General features: G+C 47.3%; 1 protein-coding gene and 1 non-coding gene across 8 annotated transcripts in view; both read right to left on the bottom strand.

Moving 5' to 3' along the window:
- Whrn (whirlin) overlaps window positions 1-16,831 on the bottom strand; it is a 90,200-nt gene extending 73,369 nt beyond the window's left edge. For all 7 annotated transcript variants that reach the window (XM_003478847.5, XM_063260177.1, XM_013143000.3 and 4 more), the window contains exon 1: window positions 15,350-16,831. In XM_003478847.5, coding sequence (XP_003478895.1) covers window positions 15,350-15,967 — 618 coding nt within the window. In that variant the 5' untranslated portion in view covers window positions 15,968-16,831. The remainder of the gene's footprint in view (window positions 1-15,349) is intronic.
- Window positions 2,366-2,467, bottom strand: LOC111754401 (U6 spliceosomal RNA). Its single transcript, XR_002789092.1, has one exon. It is a non-coding gene; the product is annotated as a U6 spliceosomal RNA (small nuclear RNA).
- Window positions 16,832-21,366: the final 4,535 nt, after the last annotated feature.

Here is a 21,366-nt window from a genome sequence, read left to right as displayed (position 1 = left end):
TTCCTCAGAAGCTCAGTGAACTGAAACTCCTCTTTACTATCATCCTTGGCAGGGTTTCACTACATGAAATTCTCACTCTCTTCTCCATGAGTATCTAAGGGTATTTTGTGGATTTTGCCAGTACAAATACCTGTGATGAACACCCCTTGAGGTCCTGTCTTGGAGCACAGTGAGCTTCTCCAGACTCAAGTAGAAATACTGACGCAGTGGACCATGCATCTTTGTGCACAAATAACCACCTTCATGTCTGGGAAGGAGTAGTCTCCTGGTGGGTCTTGTCATCACGTGCAGTTCCTATCAATACTTGTAGGGGCATCACTGTGTGCTCTGAGCCTACAGACACCCTAAATTCCCCTGACACTGGACTAGGAGGGGTGGGAGTCTCACAATGGTCTCCCAGGGCAGTGTGGGAATCTGTCTTTCTTCATGCTTCCTTCCATGGGTTGCACAAACCTCACAGTTTAGGCAAATCTTGGGCCTGTATACCAACTTCATCTGGGGGGATAAATCTTGGACTCTGAATTATTGCAAAACACCCCCCTAAAAGATAACCTGGTAATGGCTTATGCTGGAGACAGTGAGTTTCCCAATGGAAGGTAAACTTGTTAGAAAGCCATTTCCAGACAGTTCCATGTCTTCCTATCTCTCTGAGCATCAGCTTTCTTATCTGTTAAATGGGGCTACTGATTGTCTTCACGGAGTTGTGCAGACCACATGAAGACTGATGAGATAATCTTGTAGCAGGCCTGAGGCACAGGAGGCTCTGGGCAAATGGTGACCACTCTGTTACTAACCTTTATTCTTCCCATTGTACAGATGAGAAAAGCGATGCTTAGTGGTGAAGACAGGAGGTAGGATCTTCATAGGAATCTAGGACTTTCCATACCCCTTCACCCTGCTGCCTGCTCACCAGTGGCTCAGGGGGGTTCAGATAACACAAAGTCAACCCCACACCTTGTCCCAAGACAGATAAACTGGGAGGCCTTAAAAGGGGGCACAGGCCTCACAGGCTGTCACCCAGCAGGAGAGTATTACAGGCTCCCAAGTCCTGAACAGGACCCTGCCCATCTAGCCTTGTTTTGAAGGAGGATAGGAATTGTTGACATGGCCTCTCTGCCGGAGCAGCACATTTTAATGTCATGAGACAGTAAAGCCCTAATTAGCACTGTCTCCAGAATACCTCCCATCTGCACCACTGCTCTCTGTGGTAATTACCTCTTCCGGGGACCACTCAGAGCAGCAGCTTCCCAGTTTCCTCGCTCAGCCCTCAGACCAACCTCCACATAGCAGCCAGGGGATCTTTTTCAAAAGGAAGGCGACCTTGTCTCTTCCCTGCCCCAAACTCTCCCCACTGTGGCTGCTGTAAACTGCACGCTGCCTCCAGTGTAGCTCAGGCCTGTGTGCTGGGCCCTGATGCTGGGCCAGCTCGGCTCCTGCCTGGCCACCTGAGCCCTCTGACAGTATCAGGTGCCCTCAGCTCCTTTCCACGGCAGCTCTGCACGTGCTGCTCCCTGTCCCTGAAAGCATACGTCTCACGCACTTACTTACACATGTGATTATTTGATCTATGTACCTCTCAACAGCCTGGGGAGTCAGTTCCTCTGACTCCATCACAGTGCGTCCATAAGTAGAAATGTAAGTGATTCCATGGAAAGTGACAGATGGTGATATGTGAGGGCAATTTCCTTCTTGGAATTGCCCGCTAAAGAGGGATGTGACTGCTCTTGAAGTTCCAGGGACTCTTCCAATGGAATCAAAAGAATCTGTTTATTTCTTTTGCCTTGGTTGTTCGGAAGCTCAGAATTCAATTTAAACATGATGTGCTCTCCTTATGAAAGAGCAGCACACACAAACATACATCCTCACACAATTTCTAGTGTCATTTGTGATCCCTTGTCTTTCTAATGATGTGCTTTTCTGGATAAAGTCACTCGATTATTTTGACATAAGTAGGCCTATTAACTCTAAACATAGGAGCAAGTAAGTAAATGGTATACATGGAGTGTAAAAAGAGTGTTATACCACACTAGCTGCACGGAAGGTGCTTGAGAAAACAACTGCTGAGTGGATGAACAAACTGTTAAATCTCGAATTAGACACCTACAGAGACTGGGGCAACAGATCTACTTTCCCCGCCTACCTCTGACCCTTACTCCCCAGAAATGTTTTGCAACTGCTAGTTTGGCCTAAGAACATGTGCCATTTGTAAATATGCCTTAAATGAAAGTCCAAAAATTGTTATTCCTATGTTCTTTTGCAATGATGATATAGCAGGGAATGGTGTGGTAAGAACCCACTATTTCTCAAACAACCATGGCTTGACAATAGCTTCATCTGTGCAACATCTGTGTGCCCATCAGGGGCCCAGGACACGAAACGCCTCACAAATTTGGGGGTCATCCTTGCACAGGGGCCATGCTAACGTTTTCTGAATCTTTCAATTTTAGTATATGTGCTGCTGAAGCGAGCCTGGGGCCCAGGCCATGATGTGCAGTTGTGCCAAGATAAGGCACATCTGCTCCAGCTCTGGGTGGCCACCTTGCCTGCTTGAGCTGCTGCACCCCTAGGGAAATCAACTGGACCGAGAGGGAAGCTGTGGGAGCCCTCTGGACTCCTCTCTGAGCACAGCTCAACATAAGGATCCAGAAACAGCGGGACAACATCTATGCGAAAAAAAATGGCCAGGAGGCAGGCGATTCCACAGCAGAAAAAAGGACCATGCAAAACATAGGCCCACAGCAGGGAAGTGGTGAGGACAGTTAGGAACAGGGACGCAGGAATCTTCCCTCCTTGCATATTTTCTTTAATGCTATTTAAATGTGCCTTTCACTGGAGTCTCACAAAGCAGGATTTAAAATATCAACTGTGCATTTCCTGTCCTCTCCTTTCTTTAATATTTTGCCTCCAAATGGTCCATGTGAAAATCTCCACTTGTCCTAGGAACGCTGGGGTCCAGAGGCTCAGATGGAGATCTGACATTTGCAAGCCCTCTCCACTGCTGCTACTCCTAAATGTGTCACTTAAAAGCTGTGTGAACAAGACACAACATTAACACTCCAAGAAAGAAGAAAATACTTTGACCTTGGGGATAATGCTGTAAGAAATCTGCAAGAAAGTTCAAGAGTGACTGCCCCTTTGCAAAACAACACACGAGAAGAGGACAGATCAGATTCCAGAAATATAATGATTCCTGTTTAATGGAATTCTTCAATTATCCACTAAGCCTGGCTTTTAGTCCTTTATAATTTAAATAAATCGCTTTACAAATGTTCTTTTACATTTTGTCTTGATATTCCCCTTTTTTTTTTTTCTTTAAAGGAAGAACAAGATTTTAGGAGTCATGAATGACTGGAGATGAGCTTCAGCATCTATGTGAGGCAGTGCTTACTGTCTAGGATCAGTGTCCGAAGCACACAGATTTCCCGGAATACCTGTTTTTATCAGTGTCATTTTCTCAACCCATGAATAGGTATATGGATGGGGCTTATTTTTCTCCCAGACTCATTATATCTCTGTGCCTCATCTCTTTCTGACCATCCTCGCTTGAGAAGGCTCCCATTTCATTCAACCTCAGCCTAAGAATCTGAATTCAAAGTGGATGCATCAACCATCCTTGAAAAACAGACTCAGCAGACATCAGAAAGGAAAAGACAGCCAGCTGATTAAAATGTAAAACTCCTGTGATCACATGAGCTTAGGATACTCAAGTATGAATACATACACGTATACAATCATCAAACATGCATAGGAGTTAAGCCTTACTATTTGTATTATACAGATTAAAATGGATTTTTTGTCTATGGAAATAAAATATAATATAATATCCAGTGTTGGTATTGCTGGGGAGCAATGAAGAATCTCACACACTGCTAATGTTGGCAGGAGGGACTATAAAAAAATAATTTCCAGCCCAAGAACTGTTTGGCAACAGTTATCAAAAGCCTTAAAATGCCACCTCTCCCTTGAGCCAATGCCACTTCTGGAAAGACAGCCCAAGGAATTATTAGAGATGTGCTTTAAGATTAATGTGAAAGATGTATAAAGCAGCAGTGTGGATAACAGTGGAAAAACAAACTATCCAACAAGAGGAAATGAGTTAAATAAATCATGCATTTTTTGCTACAATATATTATGCAGTCATTAAAAATCATGTTCTAGAAACATTTATCAAAGTAGGAGAACGGTCATGATACATGGCTTGGTGGGAAAGCCTGGAGAGATAACTATGTTGGGATTGGTGGGGGTGGAGAGAATTCCAGACACAAACTAGAAAGTACTAGAAAGGCAGGAATCCAATTTCCAAAAGTGATTATTTCTGGGTAAGCGGGATTATCTATAATCTGTATTTTTATGTGTTTCTCAAGGGGCTTTCCATGTTTTTAAAATTTAATCTTTATTTTTTGCGTGTTTTTAAAAAGTTCCTTCCGTATTTTTTAAACTGAGCCCATATATCGTAGGTCATTAAAATAAATACAGAAAGAAATACACATGCATACACAAACACATTTTGTTTTAAGGGCCTAGGTGGATTCCTTTTCCTCCTCACATTTTCTATAAACCAAGCAAAATGGCCCTTTAACTTGTCTCATCTGTGACAGGGTTGATGACCACTGGCCCTTTACATGAAGCCTCGAGGCACTGTTTGAATTGGGGTTGAGTTCAGGTCACGGTTATATAGCAGGGAATTTCCATGGGCAAGGCACCAAATCAGAACCTGCCATAACAGAGAAAGCAAGGTGGGGGAGATGAGAGAGAGAGAGAGAGAGAGAGAGAGAGAGAGAGAGAGAGAGAGAGCTGTGTTACTTCTTTCTGAAATCTAGGTAATGAAATACAGAGTATCCCAGGGAGAGGGTGGGGTAGCCAAGGCCCAGGTCCTTGGCCTCCTTGTGTCATTAAATAGCCACAAAGTCACTTTCATGAGGGAAAACGATGAGGAGGAAATGGTCATTTATAGAAGCCCTTCTCTCACCAGCACCAGCCTGGGCTTCTCCTCTTGTCAGAAGCAGCTGAAATGAACATACACTCTGGAGGCAGGCAGACCCAGGTTCAAACCCTAGTCCTGCTTCCCTCCATCCATGCACCCATAGCCGGCTACCTCCTCTTCGGATTCCCTGTCTCCTGGCCCTTGGGGCCGGGGGAAGCATCTGCAGAGCTCCCAATGGCATGCACAGGATGCTCGGTGGTGACACTGTCTTGGGTGTGCTGCTTTGTACTTTCCACAGTGCTAGGAGGAGCACTTCCTGGCAGGAAGACAGCCCAACAGAGCACGGGGACCATGGCAGGCGATCATCAATTGTTTAGCTTAACAGATGCACCCGGTGCTTTAGTACACTATCTGCACTGCCATCGTAGCCCCGCTTTAGAGACAAGGAAAGCTGTGAGAACAGCTGTGACTTTCCTGCCATTTCACTGTCATTCACATGCCGGTTCCACTGAGGAGGAATGTGAGAATCAGAGGCAAAGACGCCTTTTCAAGACCCCTCAGCCTCAAAGTGACGGAGGTGGGTTTTGTCCTCGGAAGTGGTTCCACAGCCCAGGCTCAAGCACTGTGAGACATGGTCTCTCCACAGTCCCTCAGGTCAACAAATCCTGGTTTACAGCATGGCTCTGTCTCCAGCTGTACCTAGTTTCCCCACAAATTCTCACACATTCAGAGGGTGGGCCTTTGGACTGGATCGTGGGACTGCTACACTCAACAGTGGACTGGTCCACCCATGAGTTCTTGGCTCAGTGTGCTGTTAGCAAGGAGGGCCTCGATGGAGGTGGGGTCACTGAGGGTGACCTCGGTTGTGTCCTTTTTCCTCCTCCTCCCTTCTTTCTCCCTCTCTGCTCCTGGGTGCCATGGGTTGGGCAGTTTTTCCTCCACTATGCTATTTCTGCTTTGGAGCCAGTCAACCATGGGCTGAACTCTGTGAAACCATAAGTCAGAACAGCTCTCTCTTCCTGTAGGTTGTGGGGTATGGCCATGCTAGTCCACTGTAAGCCCTCATGCAATACAAAGGTTAGGATCACATGATGAGCCACAAAGAAACACAGTTGGAGACACGGTATCTGTGTCATGAGACACATGGAGCAGGCTGTTACCCTGAGGGAACTGAGGACAAGAGAAAAGGTCTCCTCCAGACACAGCAATGACAATGTGGGCGGGCAGGGATCCTGGGACACTCATTAGGGCCAGCCTCAGGAGAACTGTGGGGAGACGAGAGGTGAAGAGAAGGCAATGTTACTTGTCATGTGTGGATCCCACTTGGGGACAGGGGAGAAGAAAGCTGCCTGCAGGTAAAAGGGGCCGAGGTCACAGGCATCCTGGAGACCAAGGTGAAGAGCTTGTCCTCCACCCTGGGTGCTCTCAGCTCCAGTGCAGAGCTCTGGGTAGACACAGCTGGATAAACAGGCATCCAGAGTGTCCGCTTTGCCTCCAGGATGGAGAAGGAACCGGAAGTGGAGACAGACTGGGGAGGAGGCTGCAGCTGGGGCAGTGGTGAGGGCAGGGAGGGGAAGTATGGCCTGAAACGCGCTGGGGAGAGATGAGACCCACAAAGGGAGCCACATGTCTCCAACAGGGTGACTAGAGGGAGGAGCAGGTGAGGTTACTAACTTGGGAATGTGTCCAGTTTGAGGGCAGGAGGAGGAAGGGGTGGTCAGAGGGCTGGAGATGAGCCAAGACTTCCAGAGCAAGTAAGTATTAGTCCTAATGTTGGAGAAGCACTAAAAATACAGCCGAAAAATTAAAGCATTAAAAAGAGGCATGGATCCCATTCAGAGACAAGGCCAGAAGATGAGGAGGGAAGGACATTCAGGAAGAGACAAAGAATCCGAGGGAGATCTGTATTTTCTGACCTCTGCAGAGACTAAAATCTTAGGACTGAGAGACTCTTGTAAGAAGAAGAGAGCTCAAGAGACTTGGGGGAAATCTAGAAAGTTTAGGGCTCTCCAAAGGGAAAGAGGAGACAGAAAGCGCGGATAAAGGAAAGGAAAAGGGTTTCGCCGTGTCCACATATGCTAGAGCAGTGGTGGTGAACCTACGTGCCGCAGTGGACCGTGGGTATCACTGAAAGCTCTAAATGGTTTGCCATCACAGTGCGAGGTATGCCACCCTAAGGGGGGATGCAGAGGGCAGACAGGCAGCCCCTCACCCAGCTTTTCCACGGAAGCTCCAAGACAGGGTGACTTTCTGAAGCTGGACCACATTTCTTAAGAAACCTCTTAATGAGGCCTAGCACACTATTTCAGTTGTGGTTCAAATAAATTACAAGTTTTTTTTTTTTAAGTGCAGAAGCCCATGTTATTAAATCACTTCACCTGCATTAATGGGTTTAATAGGCTCTGGAAATAGTCACCTCCTCTCCTTCCCTAGGGAGTCCATCAGGGAAGGTGCCCGGGAGCAAGGCTGGACACACGGCTGACCCAGGGTACAACACAGCCACACTCCAGGCCACTGGGCCATGCTTCTGTCTTACCTGCAACCCTATTTTTCAAAGTCTCACAGAAAATCAGAAGACAGGTGGGGAAATACAATTCCGCTCATCACTAGGCTTTATTAACTTCTAAAAAGCAAAATGCAGATGCCAAAAGGCAGATACAAGCAATTACATTTTTAAAGCAACTCCATCTATGTGGGAATATTGACCACATTTAGTAAATGACGCTGCAATTCAGGCAGCTACAATGGAGCACACAGGCCTCAACTCCTGATCTTTTCTTCCAATGCTGTTTAAAAAAAACAAAACAAAAAGTAACTAAGAAGGCACAGAGTTTCAAAGCCAAGCTAAGCACAACAGTCTCAAAGGCAATCGAATCCAGTCCATAACATTTTTCAGTACAATGCTTGCAGGCAGACCCTGCAAGCATTTCAAACTTTTGACGTGCAGTGGTGACAATGACTTAGAGGACAATGAGCCAGGTTTAGCAGCAGGCATGTATGAGTCATAGAGAGACAAACGGACTTGCCCAAGGTCACTGTCAAGTGACCCTGGTCCACCTCCTATCTCCACCTCCAGCCTCCAGGCACAGCCTTCCCTTCTCCTTGGACTCTCCAATGTATCAGCTGGAATTCTGCTCTATAATGAGTTAAGGATGGCAACAAGGTGGGTCCAGCCCTATCTCAAAGTCTTTAGGTGGATAAACGCTGCTGGAGGTTGGGAATCATAAAGGCAGGCAGGACTTCCCGCATTTCAGTGTGGCTTAGACCTGCATGGGAAGAGCTTGCCAGCTTTCAAGCAAGTTAACATCTGTGAATTACCATATGTAAGGCTGCAGCACCTGGGTATTTGGGAAAACTCTTCCTAATGTGGTTTTACTATGTTCCACCCTGTAGCCTGCAGAGAGAAGATATCTTCAGACTGTGCACGCAAGGCTGATGTGTTTACTTTGTAGTCAGAGCTAAGAGGATGCTGATATTAGAAAACTCAGGTAGGGAGGAAAAACAACCACAAAACTGGCTGCCAGCTGAAGCAAAGCCACAGCCAATTTAGCAGAAGGAACAGATTCTCAAAGGAGGCAGGAAGCAAAGGTGTTGGGACTGGAGAACAGGGAAAAATAAATTCACTTATACATCCCCCATGGACAATAAAGCAGTTTTTAAACATACACGTCATTATTGGGGACTTGGTCTTCACCTAAATATTGAGGCTTCTTGAAATCCAGAGTTACTTGTTTTAAAAAAATGCCTTGAGATGTATCTCATCACAAATTGGCTCATTGATTGCTTTGGAATGCATAAATGATTCTATTTTGGAATCACAGACACAATCAGGCTGCTGAAATAAACCACTTCTGGGAATGTGGTTTTCAAATTAAGAGAAAGGTGACAAATGCATTAGCCAAAGGGGTCTCATAGGGTGGATCTGGGCTCCAGGACAGGGGAAATGCTGTTGGTTACCCAGGTACACAACACATTTTTAAAGGCCTTTCACTAAAGTAGTAAATGGTGTTTTCCACACCTAGTAACTGATCTGATCCTCACAGCCATGAGAGAAGGAAGTATATGGGAGGTGGCTATACCCATTTTGTAGCTCCAAAGACTGAGGTTGGAACTTCACGGGAATTCCCATAGCCACAAAGCCAACTTCTATAGCATACACTACAGACTATGGCTTCCGTTGATTTATGCACCCAGCACTCACTGCCACCCACAGACTTTTATCAGATCTCTCATTCCAGAACTGACAGCTCTGGGTTAGGAGATCATTCCAGTCATTCAGTAAATATTTATCTATCTATTAAAGTACTTGCGGGGTGCCAGGAGATGGGGATATGGAAATGGCCAAGGAATACAGTGGTAACTCGGTTCATGAACTTAATTCTTTCCATGATTCCTGAACTGAAGGAGCACTGGGTTCCATTCTCATTCCTGCGGAGTTTACTTATAATGGGGGAGGCAGATGACAAACAAAGGTAAAGAAAGTCTTTCTAGCAGTGACAGGTGCATGAAAGGAAATCAAAGCAGGGGACAGGGATGGAGAGGTATGGCAGCAGGGCTAAGGTAGCAGGGGTGCAGAAGCAGGAGGCTATCACTTGAAATGCCTAGTGATCTGTGGCGGTGGATGGGTCTGTAGTCTCCTCCATGACTGGCAGGCAACGGAGCCCTTGTCCTGTTCATCTCTGACTTTCAAGTACCAGCTGCAGGTTTGCAGTGTGGTAGGCCCCACTAGGAAAATGTATAGACAATTGGCTGAGTCAGGCCACTCTCTCTGATGCAGAGGGCTCAGATTTCTCATTTAGTAAAGTCTCTAGGTGGTTCTCAAAAGACCATCAATGTCATGCACAAAATGTGACATCTTCCTGCCTTCAACTAGGGGAAATGGTATTGCCTTCAGGAGACTAGCTCCAGACCCTTGGGGCTGAGCTCCAGGCAGGCCTTGCATTCCTAATGCCAGTGATGACCTTTGGGCTTTCTCATTCCACAACCTTGACTATGATCCTCCTTATTTTCCTGCCTCTCTTGGGAAAATGAGATGGCACAGAAGAACAAACACACAGCACAGCACAGCAGGCACTGGCAAAGGTGAACTCTTCCCTTCTCAATAGCGTTCCTGTAAAACAAAGTTAAACCACAAGTGCAATGTAAATACAGGCTGGGTGATAAGAATGTGTCAATATAGCTTCTTCAGTTATACAAATGCACCACTCTGGCAAGGAGAGGTTGACAATTCATGAGCCTATGCATGTTTGAAGCCAGGGGCTGTATGGAAAATCTCTGTCCTGCTCAATTTAGCTGTGAACCTAAAACTGCTCTCAAAAATAAAGCTTATTAAAAAATACCACCAGCAACCACCACCACTGCCCATAAGTGCTCCAGCTTCAAGGTGCTGCTTCCTGCAGCTGACACCAGGAATGCACAGTTTGGAAAGAATGAAGAAAGAGACAGAGTTTGCTTCCCATGTCATACCCTTTCCACCTGCCAGGCTGTCAGAGGAAAAGGTAAATGTCACAGCACAGAGATTCAAGCACCCCTACCTAGTGGCACAATTAGATGCCTGCATGAGCTTAGAGTTAATATTGGATTCTTGCTTGGGGCAGGGAGGGGAGTATTAAAAAAAAAAAACAAAGAAAAAGAATCCATTTGCAAAGATTTATATTTCAGCCTCCTTATATTTCAACCTCTGGCCACTTGATGTCATTCTTTCTAATCAGATTCTCTGGTGTTGGCTGGCGAAGTAGTCTGGGGTCCTTGAGCTACGGGGACCAAACAGTGCTCTTCTAAGCTATAAAAGAACTCTGCTAGATTGGCCAGTTGGAACCTAATCCCCAGTGCATGCCTGCTTTGGTGCAAAGCCCTTTGTAGAGCGGAAGAAAGATTAAGGCTCGAGGAGCTGCACACATGCTGTGAGCATGAGCAGACAGGCACACTCACCAGGGGCTGTGTGCACTTGATAGGTGCGTGCAGACTGTGTGGCTGGGGGCAGGCGGAAGTGGGAAGCAACCGCACACTTACAATCCCACTGGCTGGAGGTTAAAGAACCATACCTCTCTTTGCCACTCCAGCCAAATGATGAATCTATAGCAAGTAATAAACAACACTGGGTTTGCTGGCAGAGAGGAATGAAGAAACCAGGAGCAAAGCACTGGGGGGAGGCATGGTCTCCTTCATGTCCAGCTTCAGCTCAGGAGGCAAGAATCTTCTCTAAATATATCAATTCTTCAATAAATAAATAAATAAATATAGGTGCCTCTTTCACCCTGCAAAATGCTTCTTTGATTTGAACAGTAAATAAGCAGAGGATTTGATCCTACGTCAGTGTTATAATTTTCTAAAGCTCTGAGTGTCAGCTTGAGTCAAATAAATATACAAGATTAAATTGAAGGCGTATATCAGTGTATAGCACAAACTCTACCCAGTCAAGGGTTTATAAACAGTGGTCTTGCTATGAGTTGTTGTTGACATGATTCATGGGACCTGAAAGTGAATGCAGAGGGAAGCCTGTGGGTGCCCACAGTTCCTGTTGGAGTCCGGGAACAAGACCAGTGTGAGACTCTACACTTCACGCACAAAGTGGGAAGTATGAATAATTTGTAAGGGCTTCACCTAACCACGTATGATGGTAAAATGACAAATGTGTCATTTAGAACCTGCTGAACCAAATATAATGACTTATATTAATCCAGACAGATTCTTCCTGGCTTATTATGCAAAGGTAGGAAAGGTATGATAACTCTAATTAAATGAAAGGGCTGGCAACAGTTTGTAACTTCTGGAACATTTTAATATGCTCCGTGGATTTACCTGTGGGAATGCTGAGACTATAATAAAGCTGTTTGATTTTTATCAAGATGAAACACACACAGACATACACACATCCCAGAAGCACCTGGATAGCCCGAGGCGCTATCCACATAACCAGGGGACTGAGAAAGCAGGTGGGTAAGTGAATTTTATTTTGTATATTCCCAGGGTGGTGCTGTTTGTGCCTGAATCCTGTTGTCATTTTTCACTGGCTCCAGAACAGCGCTAGGGCTGGAGTTCTTGGGTTGAGACCCAGCAGCCCGGCCCTCATCAGTACAGCGTGTAACCTATCAATTTCCTGATTTAGTGTGATGCTATACAAGACTGCCAAGAGTCTCATCTCCCAGTCCTCAGCCAACTGTCTTGGCCTTAAATGAAAGCGAATTTCAGAAGAAAAACAAAACAGCAGATTAGACATTCTGTATGCCTTCTGCATAGCACACATCAAGCACATCAAACTCTGGGCAGGAAAGGACCTTGGATAGTTCCTGATCCATCCACCCTGGAACACAGAAAGGATCCACAGCAACTGGCCCAAGGTCACACAGCAAGTGTGCAGCACATGCTAATGCAGTATCCTGGTTCTGTGGACCCAAGGGCCAATTCATCAAGCATATCCGGCTGGAAAACTTTGAATGATCTATTTTATTAATACTAGCTTGGCCCCTGTTCATTCAAGATCTTTGCAAAAATCAAACATCTCAACATAATTGCAAGTAGCACATGGGCCATTTTAGCTAGACCTGTCACTGCTGATATGGCAAATAGGCTTCACGGGAGCTGGAGGAGGTGACTTACAATTATATTCGTGATAAAATCCTCAGTAAACTGCTTTGGCTAACGATGGATGTTCCATGTGTCGGAAAAAGAAGAGGTAAGGGGCTGGGGATTTAGCTTAGCGGCATAAGCACCTGCCTTAAAAGCAGGCGGTTGTGAGTTCAATCCCTGGCACAGGAAAAAAAAAAAAAAAAAAAAAGAGGTAAATGTCTGCTTACTCCCGTCTTTACAAAGCTCTGACCCTCTCTGATCCATAAACTATTAAGTGAGTTGACTCTTAAAATCTATTTTAACTTGGGATGGGGAGAATAGCTCAGTAGTAGTGTTTGCCTACCATACATGAGACCCTGGATTCAATCTCAATCTGTAGCACTGCAAAACAAAGGAGTGAGGGGCCGAGGATACAGCTCAGTGAGACAGCACCTGCCTGGCAAGTGCAAGGTCATGAGTTTGATCCCTGGTACCAAAAAAAAAGTGAAAATTTTACTTAATGTAATGTTCTTTCTATTAGATACACTTCATCTCTCCTTGTCCCCTTCCTCCTCCCTGACAGAGGAAAAACAGTTTAAGTTTGAAAAGATATCTTCTACCAAATGTAATGTGGTATCCTGGGTATAGAAAGAGGACAGAAGCAGAAAAAGCACTGAAATTCAGGTAAGTCTGTGTTTCCCTCTACCAGGTCATATCCCACTGCCATCAAACCCTTCAGAGGCCCAGTGGTACTGGGCTTACACAGTGTGTCTGAGCAGAGAGCTACCAGATTGGAGTCGGTAGAGCCCAGTGGACAGGTGGGTGTCCCTGAACTTGCAGTGAAGGGACCTGTTCTTAATTTTGTGAAAATGTGTCAACTGTTCTCTGGGTATCCTTTCCACTGTCCTTGAAGCCACCTGTACATCTTGTAATGCTATAGTGGCCTCCTCCTCCATCTTACTCTAAAGTGTGTCCCCGTCTCTCCTTGGAGTTCATGTAGCACAAAACAGCATACATTTCTGTTGGTTCTGAAGGCTCCAAAGGGGTCTGTTTCAGGTAGATTATGTGTCTGGTGCTGGTCCGAAGAGAGGCAATCATGGGCCAGGAGTTCAATCTGCCCTAGCAGTCATATCCGGAGAGAAAAAGCAGGGACAAAGATGAAGGATCAGCTAGCTCACATGGGACTCCTGTGACACAGATGCCACACTTCAAGGACAGTCCTGCTCATACTCCAGCTCTCCCTCAGTGGCAGGTACTCTTTCTTGGCCTTCAAAACCTATGCACAAGGAGCAGATACTTCTTTCTGCAAGCAACAACAACAACATAAGGAATGAAGGTCTGGGGCTGCTCTGAGTCCAGCTTAGACAGAAGGTCCCAAGCAAGATCAATGAAATGCTGGGAAATCAAAACTCTCAGACAAGCAGCTTGACCCTCCCAGCATGTCCGGGTCCAGGAAACGAAGTGCAGGGATAGTTAGTGTTTCTAATGCTCAGATTAAATTGACAGCTTTTCCAAAGCCTATCACCTCATGATGATTAAGTTACCCCAGTCTCTTGAAATTGCCCCTAAAATTGAACCCACATATATAAATGACCATTTGGATCAAGTATCTTTAGAGTGTAAATTTATCATCTAGGACCTCTGGGCCTTTTAGGGACAAGGTTAATGGACTATTTCTCTATTAAAAAAGGAATGCTAGATAAAAGAGAAAGATTGATGTCAGGGAGGAGACCAAGAAAACTGTTCTGTGGGACCCACAAAGAGCTTTTAGCCACAGTACCTTGGAACAATCTATGCAATTGGTCTTTTCCCAGAAAATGCAAAGAAGTTTGCAAAAGCATCAGTGTCTCTGAAGAGGGACTAATGGGTTAGGAAGCAAATGAAGGAGGCCAAGATGAAAGGCATATGGTGGTGGCCCAGGTACATGGCCAGAGTCTGCGCACCTCACCTGGCCTCAGGTCACTAAGTAGCACACAGAAAGGTGCCCAGACCTCTGCTACTTAGTTTTCCGGCAACCAGTGGGCCCTTGGCTGGAGTTAGGAACACCTGGGCTGAGAAGGAGGCTGAGAAGGAACAGTGTAGGGGTCACAGGCCAGCCCAAAGCTCTGCGAAGCACCACTCTGCAGAAGCACAGCTTGTGCTGGCCTTCCTGTCCCTCAAAACCCTTCACTTCTTGCAAACAGGGGTGGAAGTGGGAGCTAAATGTTTAAAAGAGGCTCTTGAATCCATCCAGGGACCATGCACTATCCATCTCACACTCCAACTGGTTTTCAACAGCCCTGGGGAGAGGAGATCAGCAAACCCGCGCACTTTTTCAAACAGCATGACTAAATCCCCAGAAGCTGGTTGTCATGAGGTTATTTTTCTCAATTAACAGACAGAAAAAGCACAGATAGGCCAAGGGATTTATTTCCATCCATCAGGAAGGGGCCTCATTTTCAACAAAGTTAGGTAGGGACCACTTATCTGGTCCAGTTGCTTCATCTTCCAAGTGGAGAACCAGGGCTTCTGAAACGGCCAGTGCCTTTCCAGGGTACACTGGCTGAACTGGGCCAGAGCCCTGGGGTCACAAAGCCCTCCTGAGGCCACTTGAGAGCTAGCAGAACTTTGTTTCAAAGTCAAGACTAGTACGGAAGTGGGGCAGTTAACAGACTAGGACTACAAAGGGGGTCCCCATAAAACCAAGGCATCAGTAGAGCCTCAGTGCCCGCATCCAACCTACAAACCGGATATTCCTGCATTAAAGTTATGGATAATGGAGCCCAGAAAGGCCAATCTATTTGCCTAAGGACGCGCAGCACGGAGCTACTGAAGGAGGGCGCCACTCCGCTTGCTTCATGCTTTAAGCTCATCTCTTGTGCAAAACCTCAGCCCTACCTTGACAGCCTCCGCGTGTGTCACCCGGGCCAGGGATTTATCGTTGACACGCAGAATCTGGTCCCCGACTCGCAGCCCTTCCTTCTCGGCCAAGGAACCTGGCTCCACCAGGGAAACGTAGATGCCCACGCCATGCTCCGAGCCCCCGCGGATGCTGAAGCCCAAGCCTTCGTGGGCCTTGGCTCGTCGCAGGCTCACCAGACGCACCTCCCCGGGGCCCGCACCGTCTGGGCCGCCCCAGGAGGGCTGCCTGTAGGGGGCGTTGGCAGGCAGGTAGAGGCCCTCAGCGGTGTACTGGTCGAAGAGCAGCTGGTCAGAGCGCGGGATGACCAGACGCAGCATGGGCAGCAAGCGCCGCTTGACCGGGCTGTCCAGCAGGACGCGCAGGGTGCGCACCAGGTCGAAGACGTTGCGGCGCGCGTGGTAAGCGTTCAGGCAGTGAGTGAACTGCTCCCGCTCCGCCTCGCTTAGCAGAGCGGTCAGTGCTTGGTGCAGCTGGCGCACGTTGGCAGACAGCAGCCGCAGCCCTGTGCCCCCGCCGCCGCCCGCCACGGCCCCCGAGCCCAGCGAGCCGGTGGAGGACGAGCTCACCGACAGGCCGTCCAGTTGCGCGTTCATCTCCCCGCCAAGGCCCGGGCGAACTCGGGGCGCGCCACGGGGGTACTGCTCCCCTCGCGGGGACGGGCGCGACAGCTGGATCCCAGGAGCGCTGCGGTCACCGCTGGATGCCGGATGGCGGGGGACGAGGCCACGGGCTGGGTCCCGGGAGACGCGAGCAGACGCGGCGGCTGAAGTCTGGTGTGGGGCACTCAGAGACGACGGCTGGAGTCTGGGTTGCTGGTGGGGAGGCGAGTGGCGCGGAAACAGTGGCTGGTTCCTCGGGCGTCTCGGAAACCGCTACTAGAGTCCCGGAGACGAAAAGACTGAGAGGGTCGCGAAACTGGAATCTCGGGGACGAAGAGACGGCGACTGGGCTCCTAAGGTGGCGGATATCACGGTGCAATCCCAGGGAACAAAGTGTTGGTGGCTGAAGCCCGGAGGTCGCGGAGACTGCGGCGGGAGGCCGGGGGCGCGGAGACAGCAGCTACATTGTGGAGGCGCAGAGACGGCGGGCGGCTGGAGTGAGGGGCGCTGCTAAGCGGACCGCCCCGTCACACCATGCCCGGGGCTCCCCCAGCCGGGCTGCCCGTTTCTCTAGGGCTGGGGGACCCCAAAGTCAGAAGTTAGACCGGGGGTTGATACAGTTCCACTGTCCCAGAGTCGGAGCCAGCTGAGCCACGCGATCGTCCGGCAGGGGTGCGGAGCATGTCCCTGGCGGCCTCGGGATGCAGCAGCCCGGCGCACCCGCGCCCCTGCGCCACCTGGGCGCAGAAGGAGCTGCGCCGCCGCGAGCCCGGACTTCGCGAACTGTTGAACAACCTGGGGCCGAGTCTTCCAGCGAGTTCCGACGCCGTCGCCAGCGCCAGCCCAGCCTTGGCCCCGCCCCCTCGCCCCTCCCCCCTCCTGCCCCCTCCCCCTGCGGGCTCTTCAGGAAATGACGTCCCGCCTGGCGCGCCTGGCCGTTGCCTGGAGACGAGGTGAAACAGTCCAGCCCTGAGGAAGAAAGGGGTGAAAGTAGAGGGTAAGAGCTGGAGGACCTGTGGGCGCCCTCTGAGCCCCCTTCTTCCGCCTCTAGTGTGCGTGTGGGGAAGAGGGTTCAAGAATTGCGCTGTTCGGCGATTGGAGCCTGTGAACCAGGATTGCTTTGAAGCAGATATCCAACCAGCTAATTCACAAATGTGGGGAAAATAGCCAACTTTTTGCTTTTAAAATATCAGACGCGTCATGGTTGGTTTTTCTACCTTAAAACCCTGTGCACCCCGCTCCCCTGCACGCATGCCGACACTCAAGTTCAACTGTTTATGTGGACGATGGTTGGGCACCTGCTGTGTGCAAGAAACGAATGCAAGTGCACACAGGTGCCTCCTTGTGGGTGCCAACTGCTGCACACGGTAGATCAGACGGGACTGATCCGTGTCCACTGGGCCGTCTCCATTGAGGAGAAGAGCCGCTTTAAGAAATTCAAAGAATACGCCACCTACGCACGCGTACTTCGCACTCACACACGCACACGTAAAACAGACGAGGTCTGAGTAAGGTGGGTAGGGTGATGTTGCTCACACTGACGGACACTGGGTGAAAGGTCAATGGGCGTCTACCTACCATTTCTTACCATTGCCTCCAGGTCTACAGTTATCTCAAAATTACATGTAATTTTTATACACACACACACACACACACACGAAGTGGGCTGTGAAAACAGTATCCTTCACCTTCCCATCCCAAAACACAGTTGGGAAGCTGCTCTGAAGCATGGCCAGTCTGTTATCAGGAACCCACTCCCCAAACAGTGTAACCGTACTGTCCCATGCTGTGATTCAAAGATGGTTTTCTAAGGGGCCCACAGCGCCATATCCACACACCTCACACACATGCACCCCTTCCAACCAGAATTGCCTCTCCTCAGCTGTTCTACAGAAAGCTGTATTTTTCCTGGAACTGTTCTGGAATTGCCAAGCCAGAACCAGCTGACTCTGTGGTCGGGGTGTGGGGAGTGTTACCTTGCTTAGGTTTGAGCTCCACGCTGAAGGATGGAACATTTACTGTTCATTCATTCATTTATTCATTTTCTTATTCAATCAGTCTTCAGTCAACATTTTCCAAGTCCCGATCTGTGCTGGGCCACTGCCAGGTGCTGGTGAGCCAGGACAAAGAGATAAAACCCCTGACTTCCAGGAGGTCACTGTCTAGCAGGGGAGAAAAATTATACAAATAACTAAAGTTTAAAACAAGGACAAGAATTCTAGTGACCTGGAATAATGGAGAGAGAATAGGACCTTATTAATAGGAGAAGAGACCCTGAATGAAGAACCTTTACAAATAAATTTCCTTCTCTGGAAAATGCAGATCATGGAAAGATTTCTAGCACTGTTGACTTAATGCATTCCCAAAACCAAGATTAAGAGTTGCAGCTCTATTTTCCCTAAACATCTTCACTTCTCTGCCTCACTTCCCTAATACAGATTTAGGTTAGATTAATACCCAGTGAACATACATGACAGAGTGTCTAATGGAAAAAGTTAATAGCCGGCTGGACCACCCTCCCACTACGTACCCTACTCCACCTTCCTAATTCTAGTTGAAGCCTTTAATGTAAGTAGCCCAAGATATTTAAGAAAAAAAATTAATCTTCTCCATCCTCCAAATGTATTAATGGTATTTATCAAAATGCCACCAAACAGGGCTTAAGTGTATTCGGTTCAGGGTTTCTGCAAATGTATTTCATGCCTAGCTTTCACTTAGTTAGTGCCCTAATTATAATTACTGTGGTTGGCTTGAAAGATGCATCCCAGGAGATGAGATCCCCATTCCCAACATTTTATTTCTGTGCAAAGGATGTTTTTGGGGAAGGTATTTTGCTTCAGGCAAGCAGAAGTCGTGTTGCCCACAGACTTCATAGAAAAGGAAACACTTTCTTCTGCAAACATCAGCGACCATCTGGGATGCCGCACCATTGTTTAATTTTATAGAGGCCAAATGCACACAAGTGCGAAAGCACAGAAAAAGAAAGCACTGCCTTTCATCTTGCATAACCACCTCAGGATCAGTTTGCACCATGTACCCTCAGATGAGAGGGAGTGTGTAATGTGCTCAAACCTCGAGAATCCTATTTCATGTCTGAAGATGTGTTTGTTGTTCAGAAATAAACTCTTGGAAACCCAAGCTGCCTGGGCTCCTGTGTGCTGCACAACTCATAGGACCTGAGAGGAAACTACAGGTATGCAGGAGGCCTGGCCTTGGTTGCACACTGCCCTCTTCAGAGGAAACGCGGTATTCTCCTGTGGCTTCCTCGCGTGGCCTTGGCGTGCTTCAGCAAAGCCATTTTAATTGTTCCGTGTCACTCCTCAACTCAAGCCAGTCAACGCCCTTGCCCACGGATGTTTCTGGAAACTTGAGCACACTGTGGCAGGTGAAAGACAGAGAGAAAGCAGAGTAAATTGTAGTTTGTGTTTAACAACTTACGAGTGCTTTGTGCTGAGCTGGCTTTTTGTTTGTGTTTGTCTTTTAGGTGTTTGTTTTCACCAAGCAGCAACCTATTGAGCTGAACACCGGATACCCAGCAGAGCCATAATTCTAGTCTTTGAACTTCCCTGTAGCCAGTTGTGTGACCACAGCAAGTGGCCTTACCTCTCCTCTGTGGGACAGGCTTCTAACCTGTTTCTGTCTCCTGTTTTCCTGGCTGTTCAGATTCTGTACAGTAAATGAAATCAGGTTGCTCATCCTAGAGTAGCATAAAGTTGCCAACTATTGCCTCCATGTTTTATGGCAGTCTTAAAAGACTTTTCCTGTTTCACAATCATTTGGGGCTTCTTTCCTTTCTCTCCTTTCCTCTTCTCTACTAGAATATATTTTTAGAAGGTGATAGAGATTAATTTGAGATGCATTTCCCATGGGACATATAGAAAAATATAGCTAAGGCTTACTGATCATCAGTGTTTGAAAGATCCATATTTTAACTGACTCATTCTTTCCATTAACCCATAATTGAAGTAGCATCATCATCATCATTATCACCACCATCATCTTCCTGGTAAAACAGAGAAGAGGCTCAGATGGAGAGAAGCAACTATACTCAAGGTTACAGAGGTAGTTCAAGACAAACTTAAGATTTGAAGCCAGAGTCTGCTCCCCACCTCCAACCTCTGATTCTCACTTTATTGTGTAGTCTGACAAATGTTTGATTCAAAGACACAGAATTGCACCAACACTCCTGCTGGGGCTGGTTGAGGACTATATTTTCCCATGGATGGACATAGTATGAGGACTACTTTTTTTTTTTCTAGAAAGCTGGATTTGAAACTCAGAAGTTAAAAACAAGTCATACACTAATGATTCCTGATAGATGAGCTGACATTTTGCAGTGGAAGAAATGAGCAGGGGTTTAAAAAAAAAAAACATCATTGAGAGAAAAGGATATAGAGGAAATTTGGGGACCCCTGAGGATCTCAGTTGGGCACAGGAGGAGGAGAAGGTTCAAAGCTATCTGATGCCAGGCATTGTGAGGAGCACTTTCCAGCTCAGGAATCTCTGCAGAACGGACATTAGCAACTGGAATGGTCACTTTTGCTCCAGGACCACAGACTGTTTTCCCTGCAATGTCAGCCGGAGGGGAGGGTATCACAAAGAAAAAGAAAAATAGCCGCTTCTATGACTAGTAGATAATGCAGACAATATTGATGGAAATGCAGGAGATAAGAGAGAGGCAAGAAAATGAGAGCACAAAAACATCAGGAGAAGAGACACAGGTATTTATCTTGGCTGGGCTCTAATCTGCAGAGTCAGTTTCATGGTTATAAAAAAATCCTGCGATGTATACTTAAGAAAGGTGTTAGAATATAGAATAGATCTCTAAGTTCAAATCCTTCTGCTATCTGTATCTTTGTGACCTTGGGCAAAACATGGGGAAATCTTGCACCTGAATTCACTTAAAATTGGGTCAATTGTGCCACTGTGGGCATTATTGCGAACGTTGCTTCTGTTCACATACACATGATGTTTATCACAATGCCTGGCACATACTATGAGCGCCTGGAATATTTAGCAACATCCATCCCAGGTATTGCTCTTCATAATACATTAGCATCTACTCTTGAAAAGGGGCCATGACTCTTTTTTCTGTGTCTGGTGCTCAGCCCAAGGACAGGCACATGGGAGGTACTCAGTAATTATTTGTTGAAAGACTCCTTAGCTCCCTCCTCCTCTGGCATTTGGGTTACAGATAGAGCAATCAAGAGCCAGAGAAGACTGCTGCCTTGCTCAGTCATCCTGTAGCCACCAATGTCTGTCTCAGATTCTTTCATAGTAGCTAAAAGGAAAATGTATTGAAAACTAGCAGAGGACTAAGCGCTTTGCAGGCATCATTTCCTTTGAAACAGATACTACCACTACTACCACTGCAGACAAGGAAACTGAGTGTC

This window comes from Cavia porcellus, unplaced genomic scaffold (assembly GCF_034190915.1).
Source record: "Cavia porcellus strain 051 isolate PalLab524CR breed Dunkin Hartley unplaced genomic scaffold, mCavPor4.1 scaffold_1, whole genome shotgun sequence".
Classification (NCBI taxonomy): domain Eukaryota; kingdom Metazoa; phylum Chordata; class Mammalia; order Rodentia; family Caviidae; genus Cavia; species Cavia porcellus.
This window is presented reverse-complemented; position numbering and strand designations above follow the sequence as displayed.